Source organism: Battus philenor, unplaced genomic scaffold (genome assembly GCF_028537555.1).
Source record: "Battus philenor isolate CCGP_79_NKW_IND1 unplaced genomic scaffold, ilBatPhil1.0.hap1 SCAF_13, whole genome shotgun sequence".
NCBI lineage: Eukaryota > Metazoa > Arthropoda > Insecta > Lepidoptera > Papilionidae > Battus > Battus philenor.
The window spans coordinates 6,609,998-6,623,176 of record NW_027181675.1 but is presented as its reverse complement, the minus strand read 5'-3'; the positions used below and the strand labels follow the sequence as shown (position 1 = coordinate 6,623,176).

Below are 13,179 nucleotides of genomic sequence, written 5' to 3'. Positions count from 1 at the left end.
AAGACGATTATTTTCTCTTTACCTGAAGGAAGGCGTTGGTCGCTACCCGCAGATTAACAATTGGGTGCTCACAAATGTAGATATAGATGTGGCAGCTATAAGATATCTATCTATTTCAAGTAGCAATATATTTTTTTAATTTTACACCTTTGGACCAAGATATTATAAACACGCTTAAGGTTCTGTTAAGTTGTTGTTTATTCTAAATATGGATCTTGTTATGTATATTGAAAATTGATTTATAAATGAAAAAGCTTTTGTATTAATTCCTAATTAGGATTTTCGTTTAAACAATTTATGGTATAATAAAGGTAGGGCCAAGACACGATTTATCTGTAGTTTACTAAAAAACTTCAATTGAACAATAAGCCAAAAGCAGCTTGTAACTGTTATTTTATAAAAAAGACGCTTCAGACAAAAACTTGAAGCTATTATTACTCAAAAAGAAAGAAGGTTGATTTGTTAATCTGTTCAAATAATTCATTATTTTTAATTAGTGTTATATGTAAAAAGTCAAAAATGAAAAACTTTCTTGAATGTTTTTAAAATAGTGTATTTTTTAAAACTGGCAATACATAACCACAACAATCATATTCGCGCCAAACTTGACGTTTTATGCGTTTTAATTTTTTATTTGAAGATAAGGATTACGGACTGGGAATTATTTAACTAATCCCTGCAATTATAAATTTAGAAAGTATTTTTAGTAGTGTAGTCCATTATACTTTATAACGTGTTAAATAAGCGATATCCTGCTTAGCTGTATAAAATCAAAAAACGCACAATGAGTTATAAACTATCAGAGGGTTCTTTAGAGGTTTGCATTATACTAAATATTTATAAATTTTAATTTTAATAAATTTAAAAACATTAAAATATACCCTTTGTATTGAACCGAAATTTAATTATTTTTATTGTTTTTCAATAGATTATAATGAACGGTGGACATTATGATAATCCAGTAATGCAGGTACTTGGAAGTAAAAAAATTCAAGATCGTAAAGGAGCCGAGGAAAGGTTCAGGTTGTTGGTGTCGGATGGTAAACATTCACATAGTTTTGCCCTGCTTGCTACACAACTGAACGACAAATTAATAACAGGAGAATTATCTGACTACTCTGTAGTTCAAATAAATCGCTTTGTAACGACTCAGTTGAAAAAAACCGGCAAAGGCGAAAAGTGAGTAAAATAAAGATAGCAAAAAGAGTTTATCTAATAAAATGTAGATTGGTCTAAATTGTTTATAATATTGCTACCTCATGTATCTTACTAACACCTTTTAAAAACACGAAGTGTATGATAATGTTTAATTTGCACATCTTTTGGACACTATCTCTTATAATTATTGGGCCACATAGATTTTGCTGATCTAAATTCTTATTTCAATTGATTCTAAATAAATTTATAACAGAGGAACTATAGCTCTTGTCACTTTAACTTTGTAAACTATGGTGTTTTAAAGTAACATACTCAAACATTTTGCTATGGCATGAGGAAGCCAATATTTTGGGTGGTATTAACAACAAAATAAGACAACATTAACAAGCATCTCATTGACTTCCATATTTATGATTAAATGTTGCAGTTCACTTTTGTAAATCAAAAAGGGTTTTTTTATCGCCCAGACAATATGTAAAGCTATAATCCATATTCAATTCCATATATGTTCTGTATATCCATAAGTCAATATATAAGAATATGCACACATCTTATCTTACATGATTTTGAATTAGTGGTTCTCAAAAATAAAGCATTTTTTACATGATTTTTCTAATATGAATTCATGCTAAATTTTTTAAATATATTTTTGACAGTGCTTACAAAAAAAAATTGTACAGTAACCAAATGCAACTGGGGGAATACAAAATCCTTCAAACCCAATGGCTGTGCTAGACTTCTGCTTTTCTGAAATGTCTACATTTCTGATGATAACATTTTTGATCAAGTTGGTAACATGCACACTTGTAATCAAATAGTATTGAAAAGAAACAAAATGGATTTTTATTTTTCATTCAATATGTATTTTTGTTTTGTAAGGATTAAATTTTGTCTGTACACTGATTTTAAATATTTTTGTAACAAAAATGAACAGTTTTCACTTTATAAATAAGCTATGTAATCAATATCACTTCATTTGCAGTTTTTTTAGAAAAAATGTAATTTTTCATCTTACACAATTTTTTTGTTATAGACCATATCCCCAAATTAATGGTATGACATCTTTTTCACAATTCTTTGCATGTTTTTCGACAGAATGTGTCTATTGTGTAAAAATTTGGGTGTGTACTCTTGTGTATTACATCAAACAATTCTCTTATTTTAAAAACAAAATGAATTTTCAGACGAGTCATGATAATATTAGACATTACAATCTTGGCACCGGGTACAGAAGTTGGAAGGAAGCTTGGTAATCCACAGACTTTGAGTGAGGAATCTACAACAACAGCAGCACCTGCCATGCAGCCAGTTCTTGAACCTAAGCCAATGCCATCTCCAGTTGTTAAGCATACAAACATAAATCCGGGTCTTGATTCCAGTATGCTTTCTTCACAAATGACTCATCCAATTGCGAGTCTAAGCCCATATCAAAATAAGTAAGTATTGTTGACAGTATTAAATTTTACACGTGTAGAAACAGTACATATATAGACACTTCAAATTCCTATAATAACTAAAGAATAGGGTAACGGCACCAGTAATTGACCACTTAAGAGCGCTGCTAAAATGTTTTTTTTATTGACCACATACATTCAAATTTTAGAATATCAGTGGGTGCTTAAAGGCAATTCTTATACCCTTTAGATTAAGTTTTGCTAAGAAGTCTTTTAATTTAACAAATCGTAAACTTCAGTAGTTGACCAATCAAAATCTGAAAAAAATTAGTAATTGACCGTATTTAGCATCAGTAGTTGACCATATGAATAAAAACCTACTTTTATGGTAAATAAGACCACACATATGTCAAAACTTAAAATTTTAATTTTCACATAGAAAAAATATAATATTCAGTCACGAAATAAAGAAATGAAATGGCACACATATCTTTAGGAAACTTAATTCCACATGAAATCTAACTCAGGAACAGAGTAAACATTACGTGTTTTACTGGTCTTTTTGGGTTCATTTATGTGGGTTGTCACATTTTTCCATTGGTATTCAAGGACATCAGGTCTCTAGGGCCTTTTTCATAAGCGACCACACTGTATTGATTAATGAAATTGTTGCAGTGTGTTTAGTAACATTAATTATTTTGCCAGGATAATACTTATTATCATATGTGAAATTAACATTTTCATTCATTTGTTTTAATAACAGTTTCCCAGGTTCCTTAAGTTTTCATCATCTGAGCATCCTGAAACCACACTATCTCAAAAAGAAACATCGACACTTGAGTCCGAGCTATCTGAAACAATCTTTGATACACTTTTGATGTGTTTATTTTTTCCCACTTTAACCCTATTTTTCTTTAGTCTTTCATTCTTGTCCTTCTTTCGTTGTCTTTCAGTGGCTCTTTCTATCTTCAATTGCTCAAGATCCTCTTTCTTCTTCTTTTTGGTTTCAAAATATTTTTGGCACAATTCTCGGGAAACAATCATTGGCATGCTTTCCCTCATTATTCTTTTTTTCTTGTTTTCTTGAAACGCAAGATTCTCTCTTGTGAAGGGCCTGCAATGTTGCTGCCCGTGAGACAGTTAAGTTTTGAAAAACTCTTTTTGAAATCGAAGTAAAGTCAATTGAATCAACAGTTGACCACCACGGTCAAAATCTGATACTTTCTGAAAAAACCATTCAGTAGATGACCACCCCAAACAATAACACGAAACGTTAAGTTATATTGTTAGAAACTCTTGAACATAAAAGCAAATACTTTCAGAAATATTTTAAATGTAAATCTTACCAAAAAAAGATATTTATGTGATTTCTATAGCTCCACAAAAACACTCGTTCGCTAGTTAAATCAGATAACAAAATCAAGGAACGTGCCTCACAGTTGAACCCTGTCATCAACAACTATCGGCTCCTGCTACACGCAATGCGCTTTAGTTCTGAGCTTTCCGCAGTTGTAAATAGATGAGAGCAGCTACTTACAAATTAATTTTTTAATTAGATATGATAAACACAACGCTTATTATTTAAAATTTCATACAAAACGGTCAACTACTAGTACATGGTCAACTACTAGTACATGGTCAACTACTAGTGCCCTTACCTTATGCTGTATAAGATCACCTGTAACACCATGGTTCACACAGATTCCAAACATTACAAAAAAAATTAAGAATTTGCTGTGTAAGATTTATTGCAAGACAAGAGACTTCACATGGAGACATTCAATGTGGTTTTGGAGGCTTTGCCTTTTTTGTTCAGGAAACCTACATTACTTATAATTTTCTTTCAAGACAATTTTGAGAATTACCTGAATAATCTTATCATACATAGTAATTTTTAACCCTAAAAAACACTCTTTAATTGCATATCTAAAATTTGTGTTATTAATAACTTAATTATACATTTATTTTATTTTATTCTGTATGGTAAAAAGTATAGTACTTCAAGCAGTATTTTTAATGAGTTCCTTTAGCTGCTATAAACTTGTAAGAATAATTAATTAAAAATACAACAATGTCGGAAGAGGAAGGTCTTTGAACAGTGTAGGTTGCCAGTGATAAATTTTCAATCAAAAACATGGTGGTGCTTATGTTGGGTCTCATAACAAGACTGAAGGCCACCCAGAGAGCAAAGTAGAGAACTATGCTTGTAGTTACCCTGAATCAAATCAGAAATGTGGTGATCTGCAGAAGAACCAAGGTCAGCGATATAACTATGACTGTCTGAAGTTGCAGTGAGTTGGACACACCACTCATGCCACCACCGTCATCATAAGATTCTCGGGTAGCAACTGGCCAAAACTTATCCAATTGTTTAATTACTATTGTCACTAATACTATTCCAATCAGAGTATTTCCGAGGCCATTGTTATTAAATTAACCAATCAATTCAATTGTACACCTTAATGCAAAGTTACATTGCAAGTGCTCCATACCTCACAATGTTTATCTTTATTGCACTCTAAAAATACATAGGTTAACAACATAATTTCTAGGCACATTTCTGTACTTTCTATTAATAATGATTAGACACTTATTATGTACTTGTATAAATTACTAATATGCCATCCATCTTAACCACAAACAAGTCTAGATATGGCCTCAAATTGGTGTTTGATAGTTCATAAAAAATTTGTAAGAAAAAATGCATTTCAAAAATAAGAAATTATGTTTTATTTACTTCATTACGTTAGCCTTTGCTTTTCTATAGTAGAAAAATGAACATTATACATAATGATAAATAGATATCTGGTCATTTCATCATTTCATTTTAAGTTTAAAATCAATAAATCTAATTGTGTATATAAAGACAGAGGCACTGTCGCCCCTGTCGGCCACGGCCTGTCTACAAAGCGTGGGTAAGTCTCGCTAGGTGGACCAACTACATAGTTAAGGTTGCGGCAAGTCGCTGGATGCGGGCAGTGCAGGCTCGATCATCATGGTGACCTTTTGGAGTGCCTATGGCTTGCGGTGGATGTCTAAGCGCTAAACAGAATAAAATACTTACTTGATTATTATTTTTTTATCATCTATCTCGTGTTATTCATTTGTGCTATACTTGCTGTCAATCTAGCATAATTATATAGATATTGACGTTCATAGTAGGTAATAAGATGAATTAAGTATTGTAACAATGTGGGTACTAAAATAATTTATTTACAATGTTTTCTATAATTCATATGTATTCTAATTTTTTACCAGATGGGTGATAAAAGCTCGTGTAATGAGTAAATCGGATATTCGTGTCTGGAGCAATGCCCGTGGTGAGGGTAAACTGTTCAGTATGGATTTGTGTGATGAGAGTGGTGAGATAAGAGCCACTGCATTTAAGAATGAGTGCGACAAGTTTTATGATTTAATACAGGTTAGTTATTGACATTATGTTGTATTACATATTTAATTTTTAAATATAAAAAATCATTTTGATCCAATGTGTTTTTGATGAACTACACTAGATTGAATTTTTAATCTGTGCAATAATATAACGATAATATATATATTTATATTTACATGTTTTAGGTTGATAAAGTTTACTACATAAGCCGTTGCCAACTGAAGACAGCCAATAAGCAATTTACACACTTGAACAATGCTTATGAAATGACTTTTAATGCAGACACTGTGGTCTCTGAATGCATGGAAGACAGTTCATCGGTGCCTACAATAAAATATGATTTTGTTCCAATCAATGAAATTGCTAATAAGAGTACAGATACTTTGCTCGGTAATAAATATACAATTTGTATATATGTATATATGCTTTTATGAAGAATTTTCTGTCACCCAACAAATTTGTTCTTTCAGATTTAATTGGCGTATGTAAGAATTCCACAGATTGTTTGGAGTTAACAGCACGAACTTCTGGGAAATTGTTAAAAAAACGTGAAGTTACACTTGTGGATTCTTCTGGCGGTGCGGTGAGTGTTTATTTAACAAATTATTATAATATAATAAATAGGTTCCTAAAAGGGCAGGTATGGAACCTAGTAGCAGAAGTTTCATTGACAAATGGGAGGTGATAACACCTTTATCTTCATAAGATGATACATTGATTTTCATGAAAAAACTTTTTATGTAGCAACCTAAAACTTTGTCTTTTTATTGTGGCCAAAATTTGCAGTTAATTTAATATTAGTTTTTACGATTGTAATTAGGCGATAAACTAACATATAAAAGTTTTATAATTTACCATTTTGTTAAATGTGCATTATAATATTTAAAAAAAATCAGACACTGAACAAAAGATTATGTATATAAGATATATTGAAATACAATATTAAATAATCATATATATTTTGCAATCTCATAGTTTTGTTAAGTATATGTTGTAGCTACAATTATTAGTATTATTTACATTATTTTAATTAATGAAGTAAACTTTGATTTTTAGATTACATTAACTCTCTGGGGCAAAGAAGCCGAAAAGTTTGACGGCAGCTCGAACCCTGTCATTGCTGCTAAGGTATTGTGAATTATTCTTTTAAAAAATACTTGTTATGTTACCTACTAAGAACATATCTGTGGTTTTATTGCGAAACTTGAGTAGAAAATGTTATGCGCTTTTTAATTTAACATGAACATATTTTAATTTGATTTAAATTATTCACGAACATGTTTATTTATTTATTTTACCCCATCCTAAAATATATGACACTTAGAAAATACAGATAATATATAAAAGTTAATTAATTTATGCGGTCTCTACCAGACAACCTTTGGATCGAGAGATGGCCATAAAAGAAAGGGTGGTTTAGGGCATACGTAATAAAAACAAGACACATGATTGAGTATAAAATACACTTATTACATTTATTTACTTATACACATAATCATACATAGAAATACATTAATATATACTTATGCACTTATGTTTGTTATATATATTGATATAATAATTCCTTTTTTTATAATTCCTAAAGTAAAATTAATGGGTTTCCTCCTGTAATATTTATTATGAGTTAAAACTATCATTTCTATCTATTTTCTTCATATGTTAGGTATTCAAATATTCATGCATTACATACATACATACATCTTAATTTTAATAAAGTTACTATCTAGTAGATTAGTGAGATTAAGCATGGAAGGCTTTTTTGACCTAATTCATTCTTATTTTGTAATCTTCATTAAAGTTACATAACAAACATATGATTCAATAAAATTTGGTAATGTCAGTACAGTCATGAGTGTAACATTTGCTTATATAACTGCATTAAGAATTTTGTAATATAAGATCCTGCTTCATCTACACCACCCTTTATCATGATATTTAAGATGGAAGTAAGGGACTAATAGATTTTCCTTTAAACACCATATTTTACTTTAGCACTATATGGTGGCAAATACCTAAATAATATACTATATTCACATACCTCTACTAGCTGGATAGTTGTTGTTATGAAGGTATAACGTGGCTGGTACAGAGCACTCACTCACTCAATTAAGGCTGCCCAAGAAATAAATGGAGCAACCAAATGGTAAAGTAACGGGAAAGGAATTAAGAAGAAAAGCGGAGAATAGAGAAGTTTTGGCTAAGCTGGCGGAGACCGTCACCCTGGGGTTTCTAATAACAAAGTAACACATAATTTAGGTAATTCTAAGTAAGTTTTTATTATTTTTACTTACATCTTTCTTTAAATTATTATTGCAGGGTGCTCGCCTCACAGAGTTCAATGGCAGTAAGTCGCTGTCCTGTTTGTCAAGCACTATGGTTCGCCTCAACCCTGATTTACCTGAAGCTCACAAACTGCGCGGGTGGTACGACAACGGAGGCGCCGACATGGATGTAGTCAACATTTCAGCCAGGTTACCTATCTTTGATAATCATTACATGACAAGATCCATTACAACAAATTAATTATATAATAATGTAAAATAATTAGGCTTGGAAATTAATTGCCATACTTTTTTATCAAAGATGTTGTAACTATAAAAAATCGATCTGGATTTGTTCTGGACTCTTCTCAGATCATTGTACGGCTAAACGCCTTTGCGGCTAAAAGATGGAGATGGCTATTATAAGAGAGTTCATTATAATTCTAGTTTCTAACTAATTGGGTTCTTCTGGCATTCTTCTCATGCCATACACAAGTGACTATAAATGATCTTATATTTATAATAATATAAAAAAATAAATATTACTTTTATACATTAACTCAATAAATTAAAATTGTAAAAGTTACTGCGACAATAAAAGAAGTTAGTAATCACTAACTACAATACTAGAAAATGCCTTGCTTGCCTTATTAGTACGATAACAAGCTTCGAATATATTTACAAAGAGACACAAAATTTATCGTTTAGATGGTTCAGACTGTTTATCTTGCTGTTACGTTATTTGTTATATATAATGAAGTTCCACAACATGGCTTAGACCTTCTTTATCCTAGTTTTAAATCTAAAATGTTGTTTGTTGACACATATGACTGATATTATGATGAATAATAAACATTGTTAAATTTATTTTAAAACAGCAACTTAAGAGTCTGTCCAGTTCTCAGCAGATCGATACGGTTATTAGTTGTAATGTTAAAATAATTGACAATTCAAAAGTATGTTTAAATGCCTATTTTGATAAAGATATTTTGAATTTCTTCCTGTTTGGCTTGTTGAAGTTGAAGGACAGTTGAAAGAATTTTGTTTTCATTAGTACGGAGCTAGCAGCTGTAATTCAAAATTAATGTCCAGGACGGGTGCATACGGCGGAGGCAGCAACGAATGGTTGACGTTCGCTGAGGCAGAGGCGCGTCAGCTGGGCAGCGGCGAGCGTGGCGACTACTACAGCCTGCTGGGTGTGCTCACGTTCACGTTCGCTGACAACGCTGTGTACAAGGCGTGCCCGCAGGAGCAGTGCAACAAGAAGCTCGTCGATCAGGAAAATGGCCTATTCCGCTGTGAGAAGTGCAACCGAGAGTACCCCAATTTCAAATACAGGCTATTGCTTGGTGTGAGTAGCTTTCTTTACAAACATACTTTATTAGAGAGGTCTATAGTTAGTGTGTAAGCCGGCACTGGCAATGATCCGGTCAAGCTCCTTGCTTTCAGTTTGACGATGCGAGTATATATTGTTGAAGCTAATATGAAAGCGAACCCATTGAAGAAAAAAAACTAAGTCAAACATACTTATTGAGCATACACCCCTCTGTCATAAAGTAGTCGGAGATATCAATGTTACACAAAATCTGATTTCTCTCTAGTACCTCTATATAGCACATAGGGTCTCCGCCTTCGTATTTTATAGGAGCTAATAATAAAATTAACTACTAAAGAAGATCTAACGGCCTCATTCACAAAATAATTAATAATTACAAATTTAAACTTAATTTTTTCTCTCATTCTACTTATATCTTCTTGTAGCTGGTGAAGTATTTTAATGTTTATTGACACCATAATCATTAGATTGATATTTTAGAGGACTAAATAAAATATTTTTTGTGGTTAAAAGACGTATTTCATAATGATTTATAATGTAATGCCCTTGTGAATAAATATAGCGGGGCGGCTCCGCCCCTTTAGAGAACTATGATTAAATGTACAAAGAGTAAAAAAACGCAATTCTTATGCGTGAATCAGGTAAAAGACTTACCTGCCAATTCATATCATTATATCATCCCATGGAGGCCAACTCTTCTCTCTTCATTTTGCAGAGATGAAGATCTTTGATTGGGAAATCAGAAATATTGCTTTCATGATTGTTTTAATTTTTTTTCCCTTTTTAAATAATCATTTAATTTTATACAATTTTTGTACGTAATATACACCACTCAAGGTATGAATTAGTACAAAATTATTACTTAGGTTGTTTCATCTATTATTTCAGTCTTAAAAGTGTTCAAAAGAGGTAAACAATGTCACACTTCAAATTTCATTTAATTTTTATAGGCAAATGTTTCTGACCCAACGGGCGATCAGCGGATCACTGCGTTCAACGAGGCGGCCGAAACGATGCTGGGCAAAACCTCGGCCGAGATAGGGCAGATGTTCGAGTACGATAAGGCTTCATACAGCCAGATATTTGAAGAAGTCAAGTTCAAAACTTTCGTCTTCAAATTTCGCACCAAAATGGAGACATACAGCGTAAGTTTTCAATTTTAGCTATTTTAAGGACTTGGTTGTATAATTTAAACATTAGGCCCTATATAACACAAAAAGCGGTATGTAATTCAACCACTGGTGCCTGCCTTAACGTTACACAATTTTTGCTTCTAAATCTACATCAATGTTATTTTTTTAATATAAGCCAATGGATTCAGGCCGCTTTCAAGGTTCTGTTGAAAATTTATGAGATTAGCTCATGTCCACCAATAGACATCTTATCGCTGAAATGACGATGATCACATATTATGTATAGTTTAACTAAATTTAAATTATTTTTTGCTTGTTTGCAGCTCACCTAATGTTATTTAAAAAATCAAAATCTATATAATATAATACTACCTGTTATTTAAAATACTAAATTTGCAACATCATTGTTGATGTTGGTAAATAATCCGTTTATCTAAAACAATGGAGCAAAGGTCAACTGGGTTCCTAGTCTTATCAGTGATCACGGTTTGGTAAATACAAAACTGAACTTTGTTCAATACCTCACTCTAACTACCGTCATGTCAAATCAAATGACAGGTATTTATAAGAGAAGATAGTTTTTGTCACGTATCTGTGATCCTCTTATGATAACTATGCGACAGAAAAGAGGGTTAATTTAACCAAATTGTCGGGAACCACAATGTTATTTTTTTCAGCATGCTATTTTTTTATATAAAAAATAATTTGTTTTCAGGACGAGGCCCGACTGAAGACCACAGTGATGAGCGCACAGCCGGTTGATTTTAAAGATGCCAACGCACGCCTTATCAAGAACATAAAAACATTGAGCGGAGTTGAAGTTTGATTCACGTATTAACAATAACTTCAAGACAAAAATCCGTCACATCCGTGATGTTTCATTTCCATTATTTATAAAATTCTGTTAAGTTTTAGAATATCTCCATTGTCATTTTATTTTAAAAATTATGTAAAAAAATACTGTTTTTATATTCCAAATTAATAATGTGATGTGATTATTTGTAATATTATTTATTTAACACACTGTAGACTTGAAAAACCTTTATTATATTCTTAATGGTTATTATCACTGTGACCTCCTTTTTTTGAGTATTAATTAAGCTCGTCTTGAATGACAGCATCTAATCATAACTTTCTTAATAGTGTTTTTATCATCAACATTATGTCAGATGATAGACACCCAGTTCGAAACAAAAGCCTTCGCCAAAGCCACAGTGGATTGGTTGTATGCAGCAAGCATCTGAGGTCTCGGCAAGGCTGATACTTATTTGTAACAACAACGGTCAATAAACATCCCAAGTTTTCGTTGTGGAGGGCATAAAGGTCTGAATTTCAACATGAAAATACAACCTATTTTTCCCCACTGTGTTTCACTTGCACCTTCTAAACCTTTCCAAATAAATTATCAAAACCAAAGTTGATCCTTCAGATCCATTATCTATTTTATTTCAGTACCAAATGCTAAATCAGTAACGCTAAATGCTTTTTATTGTATATTTCAATTCTAACATTTAAGTAAAATCAACCTCTATTTTTCTTTTCATTGAAATACAAACATGAAAAAGATATATAACAGGAATAATACTTACTTAACTATTATTCCTGTTATACTATGATCCTGGACTACTAACAGCTACTTTTTAAAGGGAAGCTATCTGATTTTCATGAACAGCATTTGCTGGGTTAAGCTCTTCGCCCACGGCGAATTTTTGTAGAGTTAAAAATCGCCGTAAGGAAGAGATAAACCTGCCTGTAGATTCTGGTGGTTGGCTTATAAAATTGATATTATGTATACAATGTTTAAAGGGTTACAACATAAAGACTAGAGCTAAGAAACAAAATTTAACTTTTAGAAGTTAATCTTAGTTTATGTTGATATAGAATGTTTTCAATGAAAATGTACTACTGCTAATGAAATGGTCTGTTCGTTTCATTATGGAGAAGTAACCTTATAATAGCTATTGTTACCTTTTATGTAAATTTAGAAGTTTAGATGGTGTGTATATGTAACTTTAGTTAATTTCTCGTTTGCCAGGCGCACTCCCTGCAGTGCCACCATTTACGACGAGCGAGTGACGCGTTCGAGTTTGGATACACTGTATTTTACATTACAATATACAAATCGTTGGAATTTTTGAACGCGAAGTTTTGTCTATAGTCTGCAGTATATCCAGATTAAAATGCAAAGTATTTTGAACTGTATTTTAAGATATTCGATAAAATATAGCTTGTGTCGTTTCTAGACATATCTGTGATAAAGCAGAAGTGCAGATGTAGACCTAAGGCAAACGAAGGGTTAAAACTTTTAGAAAAGAGATAAATCAATCTAGTGTGTCTATATTTCTGTATCTTTAATGCGTAAGGGTGGCAGCACTGTGCAACGGACCGTTACGACTACAATAGTACTTGTCAAATAAATTCATTACGAACAAACATCTAGGCTACAATGTGTTTAAATATAACAATAATAATATTACAATTATGTTTTTATTTTCCCGTGTGGTCT

The 13,179-nt window shown here is 31.8% G+C and overlaps 1 protein-coding gene across 1 annotated transcript; it reads left to right on the top strand.

Annotated features, from left to right (window-relative positions):
* Window positions 1-631: 631 nt before the first annotated feature.
* Window positions 632-13,149, top strand: RPA1 (replication protein A 70). Its single transcript, XM_068777584.1, has 11 exons — window positions 632-817; window positions 929-1,179; window positions 2,343-2,594; window positions 5,811-5,973; window positions 6,129-6,333; window positions 6,414-6,526; window positions 7,000-7,071; window positions 8,260-8,414; window positions 9,297-9,555; window positions 10,491-10,685; window positions 11,389-13,149. Exons 1-11 carry the CDS (start codon window positions 785-787, stop codon window positions 11,497-11,499), a joined length of 1,809 nt encoding a protein of 602 aa, XP_068633685.1. The 5' UTR covers window positions 632-784; the 3' UTR covers window positions 11,500-13,149.
* The last annotated feature ends 30 nt before the right edge of the window (window positions 13,150-13,179 follow it).

Excerpts from the sequence above, each read along its gene's own strand:
- RPA1 (XM_068777584.1), top strand. The coding sequence starts at position 785 with ATGAGTTATAAACTATCAGAGGGTTCTTTAGAG. Across the intron at positions 5,974-6,128 it reads AGTTTTATGATTTAATACAG|GTTGATAAAGTTTACTACAT; the intron begins GTTAGTTATTGA and ends TACATGTTTTAG. Across the intron at positions 10,686-11,388 it reads CCAAAATGGAGACATACAGC|GACGAGGCCCGACTGAAGAC; the intron begins GTAAGTTTTCAA and ends ATTTGTTTTCAG.